At 46.1% G+C, this 19,961-nt stretch overlaps 1 protein-coding gene across 2 annotated transcripts in view; it reads right to left on the bottom strand.

Moving 5' to 3' along the window:
* Positions 1 to 19,961, bottom strand: part of PTPRS (protein tyrosine phosphatase receptor type S) — a 276,893-nt gene that overhangs the window by 61,353 nt on the left and 195,579 nt on the right. The window contains exons 14-21 of one of the 2 annotated variants that reach the window (XM_084826131.1): positions 17,982 to 18,572; positions 17,141 to 17,238; positions 13,819 to 14,081; positions 12,690 to 12,783; positions 12,057 to 12,272; positions 8,691 to 8,848; positions 6,039 to 6,050; positions 3,257 to 3,369 (exon numbers count right to left, since the gene is read on the bottom strand). In XM_084826131.1, the coding sequence (XP_084682257.1) occupies positions 3,257 to 3,369; positions 6,039 to 6,050; positions 8,691 to 8,848; positions 12,057 to 12,272; positions 12,690 to 12,783; positions 13,819 to 14,081; positions 17,141 to 17,238; positions 17,982 to 18,572 (1,545 nt within the window). Of the gene's footprint in view, positions 1 to 3,256; positions 3,370 to 6,038; positions 6,051 to 8,684; positions 8,849 to 12,056; positions 12,273 to 12,689; positions 12,784 to 13,818; positions 14,082 to 17,140; positions 17,239 to 17,981; positions 18,573 to 19,961 lie in introns of those variants that run through there. The other variant, XM_084826130.1, reaches the window with a different exon arrangement.

Below are 19,961 nucleotides of genomic sequence, written 5' to 3'. Positions count from 1 at the left end.
AGAAGGAACAGCTGCAGGGAGCTTGTTTTCGCCTTTCCCTGCCGGAAAGAACACCAATAAGAACTTTGAAACTAAGATCTGGTGCCTGGGTTTTCTGTTTTTTCCACCTCCCCCCCAATCCCTTTTCCTTTTGTGTTGTGTCCTTCAGACTGTAAGCCTATGTGGCAGAGCCCATCTCATTATAAATCTTTGTAAGCCTCTCTGGTAGCCTTTTTGGCTGAAGAGCGGGGTAAAAAATGCTGTAAATAAATGAATAATATTCCAGTGTTTTCCAGCCTGGTGCTCTTCACTCAGTTTAGGCTGCTACACGCATCAACCCTGACCATTGTCCCATGCTGGCTGATGAGAGTTGTAGTCCAAAATATTTGGAGGGCACCAGCTTGAAATAACCACACTTGCCTACTCCTGCCTCCACTTCCCTTGTCTTCCTCTGTTGTTTTACTCTGTGTCAAATGTTAGATTGTAAACTCCTCCAGGCAGAGACCTGTCCTCTAGTATCAAAACAACAGCATATATTCCTCCTTATTCCTGCCTCCACATCCCTCCCTCTTGTTCTGTTGTTTTGCACTGTGTGGAATTCTGTACTGTAGGCTGCCTGGGGCAGAGACCCTGTCTTGTTGTGCTCTGTAAAGTGCACACAGATGGCACCTTATAAAAACAAAGAAACAAAATTTAAAACCAAATTGTTTTAGTAAACGTATCATGGACACGTGCATAACCTTAAGCCTGTTGCACAGTGGTTTTAGGTGACAGTGACAAGTAAAAAGTAGAGACTATAGGAAGAACTTATAAGTTCTACAACTCCCCCCAGAGGAGATATATATAGGAAGAACTTGGGCGAATGATATGGACCAGGCTTCGAAGTAGAACTCAGAGAACTTCGACAAGCTCCAGCCTCGCCGATTCCCTCATCCCTGGGCCTCAGCGCTAAACAACAACAAAAATAATGAAAATCTTGCCTACGAAGAAAGTTGAACTCTGCTGTATAAACCATGCAAATTAAGGACAACTGCATTATTTATCTTATTCTGCATAATTTATCGTGCTTCCTCCACCCTTTTGGCATCCCTTATGCAGGTTCTACTAGACATAAGGAAGGGGGAGGAATTAAGTAGGGGACTAACCCCCCACGCGCCCAATACTAGAAATCTTATTCAGACACACCTCTTGGCTTCCGAGATGTTTCCATGTGTTGCTAACATGCTTTCAAATTTTCGTCAGTGATCATGAGGACTAGAACCTTCCCTTTATAATAGAAAAGTAACGCTGAGATTCTGCATCCAACAACTTATTTTTGGGGGTGCCCCTGCAGAATTGCAACATATACAGAAAGCCCTCCTGCCTAAGCCTAAATCTCTAATCTAGAAGTTTTCATTAAAGCGGGGGGGGGGGGACAAAGAAAAAAAGAAAACAGAGAAAGACAGGAGACGTTAGATGCCAAATACTGGGTTTTGTATTGGCAGAAGGCACGAACAAAACAACAGAACTACATACAGTTGGTTGCTGAGTGCCTCTCCCTGCAGAGAGGGGCATGCCACTGGGCAGGGGGTAGAGACAGGACATTTCCGCAGCACTTTTGCAGAGAAATGATGGCAGGGTTTTCATATGTGTGTCACTGCACACAGAACAGCAGTAGGAATGGTGTTGGGAGAGAGGCAGTCGCTTGTAGACCCTTTTGGGGGGTGGGGTGGTATGTGCTACACTGAGAAGCAGTTAAGGAAAGGCGGGTGGGGGAGTTTGGCATTGGGACAGGCCTGGTCCACATGGTATAGCACAGACTTAATCCACTTAGGGTCTTTCTATGCCCTGCACTGGGGCTGGAATCCAATTACAGAAACCTTCGCCAATTAAAAAAACAAATGAGTTTTAACCGATGCAATAATCGCTTCGATCTACTTAAATTTGCGGGGTGGGGGGGATTCTACCACCAAAGGTTCTAAAGAAAGCAAGCAAGAAAGCATACTTCCTTTGTACACAGATGATGCACGCATTCATACGTCTTAGAAGAAGCAATCCCTCGCTCTTTTACACAAAAGAGAGAGTACCTCTTCCAAGATGGAGGCAGCCTGTGTTGTAACGGGCAATGTCTTTGAAGAGGTATTTCCCCTCTGCTCTTACACATGCCTCTTCTGAGACAGCACCAATGCATGTGTGTCTCAAAGCAAGCATCTTAGAAGAGGCATTCCCCCCTCACTTTCTCAAAGGTGGGAATGCCTCTTCTAAGATGGTGCCAGCGTCTTCTGAGGCTACATGATGTGTGTGTGTGTGTGTGTGTGTGTGACAGCAACCACCATCTTAGAAGAGGCATTCTCTCTTTTGTGCCACATAGGAGAAAAAAACCTCTTCTATGACAGGACCAATGTCTTCTGGTAATATAGCATGTGCATGAATCTTTGTGCAACAGGCAACAACTTAAAATAGGCAGTCACCCTCCTTTTCCCTCACACAGGAGGGAATGCCTCTTCCAAGATGGCATTTTCAAGCTGCATTTTAAAAAGTAATAATTAGAAACTGTATTTTTTGAAAATATGCTCCCTGATTAATCAGAGCATCTTTTTAAGCTGATCAAAATATGTTTTAACTGATTTCTTTAATCAATTAAAACATTGCTCTTGTAAAGCCCCCCGCCACCAGCCAAGTGATGAAGATTCTAAGTAAAGCTGAATTTTGTGATCTGTACAAGCGCGACGAAAAAACCAAATGGATTTGCATATTCTCCCTTTATTTTACATAATTTATTTTGCATTTTTAACTATCCCGCACGATTCATTCTGGTTTTGCTAGCCATATTTGGCTGCCAGAAATCTTACCTGGCAGTTCCTTTGAGATTCATCAGGCATTACCTGGCGCTTCTTCAGAACCATCAGGTCTAGGAACTTGCTTTTTTTTTTTTTTTTTTACATTAAGCAGAGAAGATCAGGAAGCCAAGTTCTGTGGCCAATACTACCCCCGTTCTGCAACTTTCCTGTGCTCATGTAAAGTCACGTGCACCGCCCACCCCCTGCGAACGGTACTCAGTGCAGGCCATCCATTTTTAGAAGCCCTTGGAAAACTCTGCCGCTGCTGCGTTCGCTTCGTATGTTCTGGGCACGGCCTCCTACCACAGCTGCAGCTTGGGGGTGGCAGCCATAAAGGCTGTTGCCCCACTGCCCCCACACAATGACCCCCACTAAGGATGATCGACCTGTCTTCAAGACTGCCTAGTGGCGTGGGGCGGCCGGTGGAGCGGGGTGGAGGACGGCATGCAGCCCGTTACCTGGAGTCTGGAAGTTGATGCGCCTCATCTCCACAGGATCTTTGGGGTGATGAGGGGTGATCTCAGCATTGTTCAACATGCACTTGATCCGTGGCTCAGAGTCTTTCCGTTTGCTGATGAGAGGAAGGAGTAAGAGACAGGGAAAACAAAACAAAAAAACACAAACCAACGATAAAGGCAGTTTGCTTGGGTAATAGATGCTACCTTATGCGCAGTGCTTTGCCTACACCAGGGGTGGGGAATCTCCGGCCTGGGGCCAAATCCGCCCTCCAGCATTTCTTAGATGGCCACACCCCCTTTCACTCGCCATGCCCCCTTTCTCCCAACCACCAATTGTTGGGTGATTTCCTGGCTTTTGTGCAGTTTTTACCCCATCTAAAAGGTTGAAATACTTCTCCTAAGGCTCAGTTACTAGGAGTAAGAGGTTTAGGGCACAATCCTATGCATGTTTAGACAGAAAAAAGTCCTACAACTCCCAGCATGCTGGCTGGGGCATGCTGGGAGTTGTAGGCCATTTTTCTGTCTAAACATGCATAGGATTGTGCCCTTAAACTACAATTCATTGGGTTGTTTATTTTTTTAAAAATGCTCCTACCCCCTTTGCTTTCAGCCCTGTGCACCACTTGAGAGGTTCTCCAAAACTGAATTTGGCCCTCAGGCTGAAAGAAGTTTTCCCACCCCTGGCCTACACTGTGCTCAAATAATAACTTCTATGTCTCAGTGAAACCTGCAGCAAGCCATGCTGGATTTTGCAAAATTTGGGTAAACTTTATTCAAACGAATTTGTGCTGTCCTGTTCTTTATTTTAAAGCCATCGAAATCCCCAGACTTCTGATAGCTGAGGGATGAAAGATTAAAATTGGAAGCACACTTCACTTAGCAAAGTTGTGATTGCCAAATATTGGAAAACTAAAGGCACTTTTCAATATTAGAACAGATCTAGAGAGGTTTGGAGTGCAGCTCAAGTAGACAATTTGATGAGCTTGGCATATATGCAGGAAAGGAAGGATTAACTCTGACAGGTTAATTAAAGGGTGGGAACCTTTTGGCTAGCATTGGGATGTCTATTGTAAATGTCATCTCCTAGGAATTAATATTTTTACTGCTTGGAAATTATGTTTTTCTTCAAAAATGGGTATCTGCAGTATTTTATAGAAGCACAGAATCACAGAGTTGGAAGGTAACTAAAAGGTCATCTAGTCCAACCCACTGCCAATGCAGGATATGTGTTCTACAGCATTCCTGATTGAGGGTTGTCCAGCCTCTGTTTAAAAACCTGTATCAAAGGAGAGTCCACCACCATCCCAGGAAGTTTGTTCCACTGTTGAGTTTCTTGTACCATCAGGACGTTCTTTCCAATGTTTAGTCAAATTTCCCTTTCTTGTAATTTGAACTCACTGCTTTGGGTCCTACCCCCTAGAGCAACAGAAAACCTATTTGCTCCATCTTCTATTGGACAAATATCTGAAGATGGCTATCATATTGAATGAGTTCACATATAATGACAACCCAGACTATGGGTTAAGTATGGCTATCATTGAATTGTGGGTTGTTGTTGAATCATGAGTTGTTATGTACAAATCCTGCACTGTGGTTTAATTATGGGTTGCTAGCCATGAACAACCCAGAGTTCACAACCCAACAACAAGCCATGGGTTTGCTTCCTGGGTTGTTTCTGGTTAGCAACCTATAGTTAAACCATAGTGCAGGGTTCACATGTAACGACAACCCATGATTCAATAACCCACGACTCAATGGCAACCCATGATTCAACCCATACTCTGGGTTGTCATTATGTGCAAACCAGGCTATTGCTCTTCATCGTCTCTTCTCCAGGCTAAATATTCCAGTTCCTTCTACCTTTCCTCCTAGGACTTGATCTCTGTTGTCCTCATTTTTGTGTAATAAAAATATTTTTTTTAAAAAAATAACACTTCACTCTTATAAACCAAAAGGGTTTACTTCTAAGGGTGTACAACTCAGAATTACTTGCTCTCAGAAGAAATTAATACAGAGACTCCTCTGAGTGCAGGTAATTTCACTGCGTCTCTGCAATCTGGAGCGATTGGACAGTTCCAATTACACCCCGTACAGCACCACAACAGAGTTGCTCACTCCATCTTCACAGACTGGAAGGGGGCAAACAAAAGTGCTGTAGAGCATGCAGAGATGCTGCGGGTACCTTCCATTAGATGTATTTTCTCAAAAAAGGAGAAGATTACACTTTAACACCCCCCCCCCCCCCCCGCAGCCTTAAGCACTCTGGTAGGGTGGAAAGGTGGGATATAAATCCTGCAAAAAAAAAAATCAACAAGGTAAATCTCTCTCTCACACACAAACACACTAGTGAATTTGAAACAAAAACACAACATTAAAAAACAACTAACTGCAAATAACCTGACATGGGATGAGTCTAAGCACAAGATGGGGAGAAACATTCCATCCTGCCACTCTCTCTGGGCCAGCCTTCTCCAACTCAGTGCCCTCCAGATGTACTGGACAACAACTCCCATTATCCCCATCTGGCATGACCATTGGAAGATGCCACAGAGTGTTGTCAGGGGGCCTGGCCCTTCCCCCATTCTTGGAAATCTTGCAATATCTTTCTTTTTCTACTCAAGTGTTAAAGTTGGTTGGCATGTTATGACCAGCGACATTTTAGCAGTTCAAACACATCTTAAGGTGCTGTGTTTGTTCTGCTTATTGTATTTTGGTTTCCAAGGGTGCTCCTGATTGCCACCAGTGCCAGAACAGATACCAAGTGCCCCATTTAAACTCTTACCTGTCTGGCTTGCTGTCCAGGGAAGCAGTTTTTGTTTTTTGTTTTTTTAAAGTGGAAGAAAAGAAAAGACAAATGTGAGGGTTAGAAAGGGAGTGGCAGATGTGGGGACCTACTCTCAGTGACCCACAATACCCATGACCAACCCCTCACCCAGGGGCCTCCATCATCTGACCTGTACACACTTTCCATACGTGGTGATCTAAGAACCCTGGTTCATACATTTCCGAGGCCTGAGTTCATCCTTCCCTTCTACCATGCAGATAACACCTAGTGCAGGCTAGGATACTTTGGAAGAGCCAGTGTGTTATACCTAGGGATGTCCCTTGCTGGGAAATCCATTTTGTGTGTGTGGCTCAACTGAGTTCTGCGGTGTGGATGTCTGCAAGCTGAGTTGCGGGCTGTTCCCCAAACTGTGGGAACCCCTTTGCACCTTTTATTTATTTATTATTTACTATTGCATTTATATCCCGCCTTTATTCCTCTTGCAAGGAACCCAAGGCGGCTTACATTATCCTCCTCCTCTCCATTTTATCCTCACAACAACAACCCTGTGAGGTAGGTTGGGCTGAGAGTGTGTGACTGGCCCAAAGTCACCCACTTGGCTTCCATGGCCGAGTGGGGACTAGAACCCGGATCTCCCGGCTCCCAGTCCAACACTCTTGCCACTACACCATACTGGCTCTCTAAGAACCTTTTAAGAAGGTTCTGCAATTTGCACAAATTTCTGAGTGACTTGCGCAAATTAGAGCCACATCTGTGCAAATTCAGCAGTAATTTGTGCAAAAGCAACCATACTTTGCACAAATTGCTCAGATATTTGTGCAAATTGCAGAAGCTTAAACAAATGTGCAACATTCCCAGAAAATCCACAAACTGACCGAACTCACTACAGATCAAGTCAGGTGTTGCAGTGGGAACTGAAACGAAGCCCAGGGAGGCTGAGCCTAAGAAACACATCAAACTCCACCCCCCAAGCAAATTTCTCTGACATCCCTAGGTATACATAGGAAAAGCCTGAAGCTGAGAGCCTTTAGGAAGCCCTGCTGCACACAGGAGTTCACATCTCCACGGGGAAGGGTCATAGGCTGGTGGTCCAGCACATGCTTTGTTCGCATAAGGTCCCAGGTTCAATCCCCGACATCTCCAGGTAGGGTTGGAAAGACCCCATATGAAACCCTGGAGAGCCTCTACCTGTCAAGGTAGACATTACTGAGCTAGATAGATAAGGCACCTTCCTATGTTCCAATTTAAACCAGCTCTTTATTCAGAACCATGAGGGCCGGAACCTTCCTTTATTTTTAGGGGAAGGGACATAACTAAGTGTCAGGGCATTTGCTTTGCACGCAGAAGATCCCAGGTTCAATCCCCGGGCAACTCCTACTAGAAGAATCTCTGGAGACCTGAGAGAGTATTGCCTTCTATCGTGCCAGAGACCAATTCCCCAACAAAGAGCCCTCAGGTCTTACGGGAGTGACCACAGCTCAATGGTAGAACACCTGCTTTATATGTAGAAGGTCCAAAGTTTGTTTCCCGGAATTTCCATTTAAAAAAACCGTGAGGTGGAGGCAGGGAAGTGCCTTTTCTACCTGCGTATGTCTGCCGACAGACACATTAATATGCTAGATGTGATATCAGGCAAGCCGCTATATTTCTATGGCACTTGAACCAGGACTATCTTCCTGCAAGCTTCTTCTTGGAAGGGGGAGAATCTTGTGAAACATATTACATGTTTGCTGAAGCTGGCCACTTTTATTTAGAAGGAAAAGCAGCCACATGGGGTCCTGGTCTGCGAAGTGCTCGTAATTTCGCATAGGGGGAAAAAAATCACCCACCCCCCCGCTGCTATTGGCCCCTGAAGGTGCTGTGTGTAGCACCTTTGGGAGGAGGGGACGACAGCAACTAGGGGGTGGGGAATTTTTGGTGGGAACCCACCACAAGATCCTGATCCAGGTTGGAAGCATGGGTGCCAAATTAGGGTCCTGCACGGTTGTTATTCCTGCGTTGGGCAGGGGGTTGGACTCGATGGCCTTGTAGGCCCCTTCCAACCCTGCTATTCTATGATTCTATTTCCTTAAAAATAAAAGTCATCAACTTGGGGCACAATGTTTGGACAGAAAAAAGTCCTACAACTGGCTGGAGCATACTGGGAGTTTTAGGACTCCCCCCCCCCCCATCTAAACATACATAGGATTGCATCCTTAAGCAATTTTTAAAAGTAGGAACGGCCCTTAGATGGTATCTGCATGACGTATGTCAGAGATAGGCAACTTCACACCATCCGGATGTTTAGGACTACAACTCCCATCCACCCCAGCTAGCATGGCCAATGGTGAGGGATTATGGGAAATGTGATTCAAAACACCTGCAGGGTCCCAGGTTGCCTACTCCTGATGTAGAGGAAGGGGTTGAGCGTGCTGTTCCAGTGGGCTGTGCCACCCTGGCAAACCTATGAACCAAGGCATAAATTCTGAGCACGAGGAATATTCCGTGCACCGGGTCATTCTAAAGCAAGCCTCCCAACATCTTGTCCCTGTTTGGGGCAGCTCCTGGAGCCCCTCAGAGGAAGGGAAGGGAAGCCTCCCACCGCACCAGGCAGTGTGGGGAAACACACACACAGATTGGAGCTACAGATACTCAGAGACGCACTCTTACTTTTTGTACAGAAGGATAGCGATGACAATGCAGATAATGAACACCACGGCTAAGACCGGCCCAATAACCCAGATCAGCCCCTCCTCTCCTTCAATCTTTGGCTGTGGATCTGAGCTTTCTGTCTGGATCGGGTCGGAGAATGGACTGGCAGCGTACACCTGACAGAGAGATCAAACAGCCATTTTCATAGATCTTCCCAGATATTGCTGTAAGCTGCCTTGGGAGGGCTTCTGCCCTGAAAGGCGGCCAAGAAATGTTTTAAAATAAATAAATAGACAGACAGACAGACAGACAGAAGAGACAGGATATATACAAATATAGGGAGGTGGACAACAATAAATAGAACAACAATAGCAGTATTTACACCTGTCATCTCACGTGGTGACATTAGCCAAGAAAGAGACAGAAAGAAGGGAGTTGTGATAGGCAATCAATTCAATTCAGGTTGATTTGGATTTAGGTCAGCAATTACGAGTGTCAGCGGAGACCATTAAGGAGGGGAGAAATCAACTCCCACTCCCCAGTGAAAAGGTCTAAATTGACTCATCATGATTGCTGCTTTGAGATTTTGACCTGATATTTTGTAGTGTTCCTGATTATGCTATTCTGTTGTTATTGCTGCTGCGATGAAACGGTATTTTCATAAGAACGGCCCTGCTGGCTCAGACCGAAGGCCTCTTTAGTCCAGTGTTCTGGTCCCACAGTGGCCAACCAGATGCCCCAATGGGAAACCGAGAAACAGGAAATGAGAAACAGAAAAGCAACTGGGACTGAGAAGCGTGCCGCCTCTGACACTGGAGGCGGCATATAGCAATTATGACTGCTAGCTACGGATGGCCTGATCCTCCACAATTTGTCTAACCCCCTTTTAAAACTATCCAAGTTGGTGGCCATCACTACATCTTGTGTTAATGAATTCCACAATTTAACCACATTCTATGTGAAGAAGTTCTCCATTTTATCTGTCCTAAATTTCCCACCATTTATCTCCAATGGATGACCTGACTGGGTTCTAGTATTAGCAGAGAGGCCTATCTACTTTCTCCACATCTGCCATTTTTCTAAGTTAAAAAGTCCTCATTATCGATGCCTGTTATTTTTTTTTTTAACTGCTGTCGTTTCTACATTTTGTAGTATGGGAAGTTCTTTGCAGCTTCTGACTTTGCAGCTGCTTTGGGTCATCTTCAGATAAGGAAAAGCAGGATATTAAGTTAAGAAATATCATACAGGTTTTTTTAAAAAAAAAAAATCATGCTGCACTATCGCTTTCAACTGCCCCTCAAAATATCTCTTTTGTTCGTTTGTTTGTTGAGGTCATGGACACTAAATAATTCAGATAAGAGCTGTGCAAACACCTAACAACCAGAGTAGCCTGTTGGGAACACATCTCAGCAGAATTAAAAGAAATCCGCTGGAAGTCAGTTTATTTCTGGGCCCAGTTCAAAGCACTGATGCTGACCCTTAATGCCCTACATGGCTTAGGTCCCAGGTACCTGAAGAAACACCTATCATATAGAACCATGCCATTGGAAGGGACCTTTGAGGTCATCCAGGCCAACTCCTACAGTATCCCCGACAGCGTACTACTCAGCTGCGGCTTCTGCTCTTGCAGAGAAGGAGAACCTACCACCGCCTCCCAAGGTCCCGCTGCTTACCATTAGGAAGTTTCTCCTAACGTTTTTCCAAAATCTGCTCCACAGCCATTTCTACTCACAACAGAGAACAAGTTTCCTCCATCTTCTCCACGACAGCCCTTCAAGTGTTTGAAGGCTGCTATCCTGTCCTGTCTCCCCTGAATCTTCTCTTCTCCAGACTAAACACACCCAGCTCTTTCAACCGTTCCTGACAGCACTTTATTTCCAGACCCCTCACCATCCTGGTTGCCTTCCTCTCGGGTCTCCAACATGATGCCTGCAAACACCGCTCATGGCACCCACTAGTCTCCCTGCTTCTCCTGATTTAATTTTTATTTCTTAAGATTTTTTTTAAAAAACTGGGAGGGAGGCATGCTGCAAAGCAAAGTGCTGCCCTCCAGCGCCGTCTTTATTTGGGTTCCAAAGAGTGGTTTTGTGTTTTGCAGCTCAGACCCTGTCTCTGTCCTGGACTTAAGACCTCAGGCAAATGACTTTTCTTTTAGTCTTACTAGTTGCCTTCTGGGAAATGAGTGTTTTGGGACAGGCCCTGCCCACCATGGCAGCCATTTTGAGAGAGTGTCCATGACACTCTCAAAATTCCAGAGGTGCCCATTGACCCAAAGAGGTTGGGGACCCCCTGCTCTATATCAACCTGCCTGGATGGGTAGGTTATCTAAAGCCCCCACCCCAATTTAGCAGGTGGTGACCAGGGAGAGGGTGTTTCTGTTGGTGGCATCTCTTGGATGAAACAGAACAGAAGTACCCTTTTACTTTTTAAAGGGTTAAAGGCTCTGTTACCCTTTAAGCATGAGGCAAAATCTTTTTGATTTTCCAAGGCCTTTTGGGAATTTTTAGAACTTAATCTGCCATCCTAATTCATGTTTTGTCCTGGTGTTTTTTTTTTTATGATGATTGTATTTTATGGTTCATTTACTGTTTGTTTTATGAAGGGCAGCATGGAGATTTCCTAAATAAAGAAAAATAACACCCTAAATCCGAATTTTTCAAACTTGTTTTTAATGCATAGTATGTAAAGGGCCTTTGCATGAGCTATAGGTCATTTGGACTTAAGAACTGTCCTATGCTTGATCAGAGATGCTTAAAGGTTGCAGTGTCCACAAAAGTACAGAGCTTATCTGTTCCTTGGAGCCTTATGATTGGAGCTGCAGACCAAAATACCCAGAGGGCCACAAGTTGCCCACCCTTGCTTTGCTGAGCTCTGTCTTGAGCTAAGTAGTGCCCAGGACGTGAACAAACAAAAAAGGAGACTTAGAGCTTTTCTACACAACGCTGTTAACTGGCTACTCATTCTACTTTCAGTTTTGTGGCAGAATTGAGATCTGAACACCACATGAGGAGTGTTTCCTGCTTTTCTGCTATATAACCTCTAGGTGGCACTGTGGCATAGTGGATAGCACAACAGAACAGGAAATCATGCCTTCTTTCACTTTCACAATTAAATACTGCATTTTCCCTGCTCTAGAAAACCTTGCTGAAGCAAAACTGGTTTTTGTCACATTGCTGTCTAAAGAACCACAAACAGCCATGAGTAAGGAAAGACAAGCGCACGATAAATGCCTTGTGTAGAAAAGCTCTTAAAAAAACCCCTGCATTCAGAATCTGCATTTTGCATTCAAGCTTCACAAGAATGTTTCCATGAATCGATGCTTGATACGTAATACGTCTCAGCATTATGTGCCGGGGAAATCAAGGAGATCAGGATAGGACTCACAGCCTCGTGGGCATGCAACACTGCCAGGACGAAAATGACGTATTTCTGTCCAGCTTCCAGGGCTTTGTTGTCGAAACCCTCATAACGTTTCATGTCCCCTAGGACGAAGAAGGAGGGCAAGGAGTGGAAGCGGGCTGCGATGTACGGTTTGTGGAGGTCCAGCTGGCGGGAATGGCGGAGGCTACGGCGCTGCAATCTAGAGATCTCCTGAATCAACTAGAGAAGGAGACACAAGAAGGCACAAATGAAATAAATGGGAGAGAAAAAACAGGGTGGCACAAAATGCAGGAAAAGAATCTGGTCGTCGACAGAGGCCCTTCTCCCCGGCCCTGCCACTGAGGGTGGTTTGGCTGATGAGTACAAAGGAGAGGGCCTTCTCAGTGGTGGCACCAATCTCTGGAATCAGCTGTCATTGGGGGTTTGTCAGGCCCCTTCTTTGCAGGTCTTCAGGAAGGCTCTGAAGAACCAGCTGTCTTTGCGATGGCCCAGAGGATTCTGGGACACAAGCTTAGATTGTGTTTGAGCAGCAAGAGATTCTTTGCCCCTCTCTCTGGGTCATCCAGCTTCAGATCATAAAATGTTCTGGGCGAGCCCTGGCATGCAGGGCGGGCACATGCTAATCCTGACACTCGCCTCTTCCAAGTCCATTTCTTCAGGACTGCTGTACAGGTTCTGGAACTGGCCACTTCTGGATTTCTTCAGGGGCACAACCACAATATAATAAGCCCTAATAATGAGAGAGATCAGGGTGGAGAAAAGAGACAATGAGAGAGAAGAACTAATCCAGCCAAGAAGTAAGATGTAATGAAATATTTCAAGGAACATAGCGACCAAAGCTGCAAAGAGAGGTCCTGTGCTGGGCTCCCTTCTGCCCCACAACCATGCAAAAATTCCCCACTGTAATGCTTAGAGCAGGGTTAGAGAATCCATGTTATTGTTATTTGTTTATATATTATATTGTAAGCCACTGTGGAAACTTATGCTGAAAAGTGAATCAGAAAATTTTCAATAGATAATAAAAACAGTTTATTTTGGAATGGGAGACTATGGGCACCTTCCGCAAACCATGCCCCACCAATCCTCCTTCAGCCCTGCTGCCTGAAATGCCACGGTGTGGTTCCCTGGCCCTGCTCGTGGCCTGACCTTGGGATTTATTAGCTCACCAGCCAGTAGAGGCAGGGCCTCATTGCTGGTGGCTCTGTGTTTCCGGAACTCCCTCCCTAGGGAACCATGAATAGCCCCTATAGGGTCTGTTTCTAAACAGGCCTTCAGAACCTTTCTTTTAATTTGTTTTAATATTCTGCATTTAAACCAATTAGATTTATTATGTCTTATTTTTAAAAATCTGTGTTGATTTAATATTTATAATGCTTGGCCTGTTTTAAACTGATGCTGATGTTCTATCTATCTATGCGGTTGTGGTCTTTACGTTCAGATGGATTTTATTGATTTATTACATTTACATCCTGGCTTTTTGCCTCTTGCAAGGAACCCAAGGGGGTTTACATGGCCCTCCTCCTCTCCATTTTATCCTCACAACAACCCTGTGAGGTAGGTGAGGCTGAGAGTCAGCGACTGGCCCAAAGGCACCCAGTGAGGTCCGTGGCTGAGTGGGGACTAGAACCCGGATCTCCCGACTCCCAGTCCAGCACTGTAGCCACCACACCGGCTCTCTATGTTGCATGTAGTCTTGGAAGGGCTTACAAATGCAAAAATAAACGTTAAGTGTACCGGGGCTCTGCTCTCCTCGCCCTTAACCTACTGTGCCATCGAGTCTGAACTCTTCACTTCCGGCAGAGTAACCACCACGCTGCCGTCCATGTCGTGCCGGTAGGACACTTCCGGTTTCTTGCCCAACATGTTGGCTGCTGTCAAGACCTCCACTTTCTGCTGGAGATCTCCCTTGTCGCCCTTTCGGCCGGTCAGGGAGAACGTGTATAACGTCTGGGGCTTCAGGTGGGTGATGAGTTTCTTGGTCGTGCGCCCGTCCACCTCGATCTCCTGGCCAATATTCTCGTGTTTGATCTGAAAAAGCCAGAGGGTAGAGGAGGAAGACATGGGGAGAAGGAGAACTGAGGTTATGGAAGAGCAGAAGGCGAGCCCAGCTCCATCAGATCAAGGTTCCATCTGGCCCAGAATCCTGTATACCACAGTGGCTGACCAGATTATCTTTGCCTCCTGGGAAGGCCAGAAGGAGCATACCTTTTGGAGTGCCTCTCCTGGCATGAGCTGACCTGTGCACTACGTTCATCATGTAATGCCCTCCTCCAGGTGCTTCCTCTGAGGAAGGCTCAGAGGGTGGGAACAAGGGAGAGGGCCTGCTTGGTGGCGGCCCCCCAATTTTGGAATGATCTCCCCAACAAGGCCCACCTTGTGCCAACATTGTCATCTTTTTGGCACCAGGTGAAAACTGTCCTCTTCTCTCAGGCATTTGGCAGCATATGATGAGTTTTTAATCAGCTCCTGGATTGTCTTTGCCCGATTGTTTAAAAATTGTTTTAGATATATGTTGTCTCTGTGTGTGTGCTATCTGTTTATACGTGTTTTTATATAAATCGTATAATGTTATTTTTAATTTTTGTGACACGCCCAGAGACCTTTGGCTATGGGGTGGTATAAAAATATAATAAATGAATGCCTGAAATGAAGGCCACATCTGTCCCGTCTTTGTCCCCACTTCTGACTATTTGGAGGTAGATTGCCTCTGGACTGGGGAGTTCCATTGAGTTATTCAGAGTAGTAGTTACTGCCACATCCTGTGTTTCATAAGGAGAGCTCTGCTAGGTCAGTTCAAAGTTTCATCAGATCCAGTATCCTGCTTCCGACAGAGGACAGCCAGATGTTGTTGGGAAATCCAGAAACAGGACAGCCCTCTTGTGCTGCTCCCTCTGATCCTGAGAGATATCTATAGCCATCATGGCTAATAGCCTGCACAGAACCCTCTTTCTCCCATGGATGCGTTTAATCATCTTTTAAAGCCATCTAACCTGTCGGCTGTTACCATGTCTTGGGGCAGAGCAAGTCCCATAAATTAATTATGGGGCAAGGTGCGGAAAGAGAGTTGGGGAAATTAATCCTACCTCTGGGTTTTATTTAATGCAATATCAAAAGAAGAACAGAAAACACGTATATGTATATATTTTATGAGAGCAAACAATGGATATGGATAAACACACTCTTGGGAAATTTATTTGCAATGCTTGTACTGTTTTAAACGGCGGTTCCGGTGGTTTATAAATCAAACTCTCAATGAATCTGTTAGCAAATCTCCTTTGGCTCTTTTTCTAATACATAAGCTTGGTTTTTAAAAAATGAAAAACAGTCCAAAGCTAGACTTTGTACCCATCAAAAATAGGATTAACAAGCGGGCCTTTCCAGGAAATGTTGTATTCTGGAGTGCTTCTTTCTTTTGCTCTTGCTCAGGGTTCAAGCCACTATGCTTTTTTACAGAGTATTTCATTTTATTCTCCCCACTCTGCTGCCTGAGTATTCCCTTCCCTTCCTTCCAACAGTTATCTACCATTCTGTGCCCACTGCCCCCCCCCATTTTAGGGTCCCCCGAGGTTTTTTTTGGTTCTTTCACAAACCTTAGAGTCTCCCTGCCCTCCCCCCAAAACATCTTCTCTTGTCCAGAGGAGGGCAAGGAAGATGGAAAGAGACCTGTGACCAAGCGCCATGTCATAAGGCAGAAGGATGTTTTGGCCACCAAATGCGAAGAGAAAACTCCCTGGAAAAGACCCTGATGCTGGGAAAGATTGAAGGCAAAAAGAGAAGGGGACGGCAGAGGATGAGACGGCTGGATAGCATCACTGATGCAATGGATATGGACTTGAGCACGCTCCGGGAGAGAGCGGAAGACAGGATGGCCTGGCGTGCTCTGGTCCACGGGGTCACGAAGAGTCGGACACGACTGAACGACTGAACAACAACAAAGCTCAGAGGAGAGATGGTGCCCAATTTCTAACATCTGAAGGGCTGTCACTCAGATGAACGATGGGGCAAATTTGTTTTCTGTTGCTTCCATAGTCCGATCAGATCTGAAGAAGTTCTTGTGGGCTGCATTCCAATGGCGGGCGAGACTGAAGGCAAAAGGGTTGATGCCAAAAATACAAAGAACACCAGCATATGGTAGCCGAAAACTATTACTGCCAGCAACTAAGCCCGACGAGAGGCAATTCATTCTTTTCGAATGGGGAGATTTGGCTCTCAGTTTCCCACTGCTGCTCCAGAGGTTAGGACGTGAACTGCTGAGGTCAAATTACAAGGAAAAGGCCTTCAGCTAAACAAACTTCTTCCCGACTGTAACAGCTGTTCAAGGGTGGAAGCAACTGCCTTCGGAAGGCGGTGGATTCTCTTTCACTGGAAGTTTTTAAGCAGAGGCTGGGTGACAGAGATGTTGGAGGAATCCATTTGGGGGGTGCAGCTCGACAAGCTTCCCTTGGTTCAGCCCCCCAGACCTTCGTCCGTTTCCTGCAAACTGGCCCGACTTCACCTGCATCAAGTTGGACCAAATAGTAGATGTCCCATTTTTTAATTTGCCCAGAGATTTGCGTAAATTGCAACTGCAATTTGTGCAATTTGTGCAAATGACAGCCAACATTTGTGCAACATACGCAAATTGTAGTTGCGATTTGCTCAATAAAAATATGCCAAAATAAAATAAAATAAAAATATGCCAAAAATTCCCAGGTTTCAGGAAAAACCCATGGCTCTGCCCACAAATGCAAGCTGGGTCAGGCACCCTATGGAACTCTATCAAGCTAGAAACGAACGGTTTTCCTGGTGATGGACATCTCGGCTGGGCAGCCAACTACCAGCGATGCTGTACCAGTGGATTTCCTGCGTTAGCAGGTGATGGGATTAAATGACCTTTGTGGTTTCTTCCAACTCATTGATTCATAGTTGGAGTTTGCTATTATTTTATAGAATAAATCAGCCATTCTCCTACCTGGTGCCCTTCAGACGATTTGGACTACAGCTCCCATCAGGCCGTGTCAAAATGGCCAATGGTTAGGGATGATGGGAGTTGCAATCTATAGGGTGCCAGGTTGGGAGAGACAGTGATAAATCATCATCATTGTTACCTTGTATGGAATAGGAGAGTTGTAATTTTCAGGGAACTCCCAGCCTAGAAGAACTGATGTCTTGGTGACCATCTTCACTTTGAAGTTTTTGGGAAAAACTGTTGGAAATAAAAGCATTGAGGGAAGGGAGAAATCAAGGGAGCCTGAGTGGAAAAGAAGTGTTTGCATTCCACCAACTGGGAAACATCTTACACACACACACGCATACCCTGTTTTGCTACCTCCCCAAAAAGGTTACCTCTGCCTCTTCATCCATTCCATACTGCAACCCTGGCACCAAACGGTTATGTGAGACCCCACTTTCCCACTGATCCCTGTACCCCCCCTCAGCCCACTGCCCCCGCCAACAAAAATGGGCTACGTGGCTTATGATTGGCTGCTGTGGAGAAAGAGTCTCTGTATAAAACCATGTAGGTTGTTTTTAGTTTTGGGGTGATTTTTTCTTCCTCCCCCACCCCTTGCAGCTTGCAAAAAAAAAAGAGAGACGAAAAGAGAAAGAGAGAGAGAGAGAGAGAGAGGAAGCTGAAGAAAAGGCTCCGCCCACCTGTGGTAGCAACTGCTCCGCCCAGCTGTCAATCAAGGAGGAGTGTCTGGACTTGACTTGTGGAAGAAAGAGGAAAAGGGACTTACCTGCCAAAGGCAGGGAGAAGCCATCTGCCTTTTATTTTATTTTAATTTAATGGTTTTTTTTAATGTACTCACACGCCTGTCTTCAAGTCGGCGAGGAGCTAATGACTATTTATTTATGTGGGTGGGTGTTTGGTTTTTTTGCTTCTCTGCCTCTCAGGAGCAGCTCACGATACAGGGAGAGAGACACAGAGGAGAAACCATCAAGTCCTACCTTGGTCCAGAAGAAACGTCCTGTATTGGACAGTTGGGCTGTAGGGCCCGGGACCTTTACTGGTGTGGGCTCGGATTTTAACATCATAGGCGGTGTTGGGCTTGAGACCGTTCAGTGTGTACGAGTTCTCGGGAGACGGGGAAAGCTCTTTCTCCTGCGGGTTCCCGGAAGAAGCGGCCTCCCGGTAGGCTACGGTGTACTTGACGATTACCCCGTTCCTCTCGGCCAAGACAGGGGGCAGCCAGTTAAATTGCATCGATCTGGAGGTGATGTTGCTCGCCTCAAGGATTTGGGGGTAACCCTTGGGCACATCTTCCGGGATGGTGATCTCCTGAACAGCTTCCTCCCCGAAGCCAGCCCGGCTTTTCACGGCCAGCTTGAAGACGTACGTGGCACCTCTGTGGATGTTGGCGGCCGTGTACTTATCCTCCTGGGTGGTGAATTCCAACGTGGACAGGGGGTCGATGTCTTTGCGGCCGAACTGCAGGCGGTAACCCAGTACCTGGCCTTCAGCATCCAGAGGAGGTTCCCATTTGACAAGGAGGGCATTTTCTTGAGTCGGGTGGACGGACAGGACTGGCTTTCCAGGGACTAGAAAAAAGACATGCAAACAATGTTTTAGGAAACTTTTTTTGCAGATCCGGCATGTGCCATGGCTTAAACAAGCCACCATGGCTTGCTTAACTCACACTGATCGTGCGAACCAGGTCAGTGGGCCAGTTTCCCTGTCACAACAAGTGTTACCAGTTGTTTTCCAGGGCCAAATTCAAGGTGTTGGTTTTGACCTTTAAAACCCTATATGGTTCTGGCCCAGCGTATCTTAAGGAGCGCCTCCAGCAACACCAGACAGGCCGCTCAACAAGATCAGCCTCGGATGGCCTTCTCTCCGTCCCATCAGCCAGGACAGCTAGACTGGTGAGGACGAGGGAGAGGGTCTGCTCTGTGGTGGCCCCCACTCTGTGGAACTCCTTCCCTAGGGAACTCCACCATGCCCCCTCTTGAATGAGCTTCTGCCACATGTTGAAAACTTGGTTGTTCAGGCAGGCATTTGGGGTGGGCTAGGGAAATTTTCCCCTTGGATCACTGCCTTGTTGTGGCGAAGGGGCTTGCGTAACTCAGTGAAGCCATAAGCTGTGCCGTGCAGGGCCACCCAAGACGGACAGATCATGGCGGAGAGTTCTGACAAAATGTGGTCCACTGGAGAAGGAAATGGCAACCCACTCCAGTATTCCTGCCAAGAAAACCCCATGGAACGTATCACAAGGCTAAAAGAGATGACGCTGGAAGATGAGCCCCTCAGGTCGGAAGGTGTCCAATATACTACTGGGGAAGAGCAGAGGGAATTTCCAAGTAGCGCCAGAAAGAGTGAAGCGGCTGGGCCAAAGCCGAAAGGACACTCAGCTGTGGATGTGTCTGGTGGTGAAAAGAAAGTCCGACGCTGTAAAGAACAATATTGTTTAGGAACCTGGAATGTAAGATCAATGAATCAAGGGAAGCTCGAGGTGGTCAAACATGAGATGGCAAGATTGAAGCTCAAATATTTTGGCCACCTAATGCGAAGAGAAAACTCACTGGAAAGGACCCTGATGCTGGGAAAGATTGAAGGCAAAAGGAGAAGGGGGCGGCAGAGGATGAGATGGCTAGATAGCATCACTGATGCAATGAATATGAACTTGAGCACGCTCCGGGAGAGAGCGGAGGACAGGAAGGCCTGGCGTGTTCTGGTCCACGGGGTCACGAAGAGTCGGACACGACTGAACGACTGAACAACAACAACAACAGGGAAATTTTAGAAAATGATGTTTTAGTGTGTAATTTTATTGTTTTCAAACTGTTTGTATTATTCTGCATTTCCCAGACTGGCCGGCTGACCGGTCAGATGGGCCATTAAGAAATTTAAGAAATAAATACATAAAAAAACAAAAAAACAAAAGAACTGTGAGTTAATGATTCATCGGGGTACTGTGGTGTGTGCTGGCC

Source organism: Heloderma suspectum, chromosome Z (genome assembly GCF_057233095.1).
Source record: "Heloderma suspectum isolate Gila_16-S chromosome Z, 16-S_ref, whole genome shotgun sequence".
NCBI classification, from domain to species: Eukaryota; Metazoa; Chordata; class Lepidosauria; order Squamata; family Helodermatidae; genus Heloderma; species Heloderma suspectum.
Note: the sequence above shows the minus strand (reverse complement) of the source record. Positions and strands in the feature narration are given on the sequence as shown.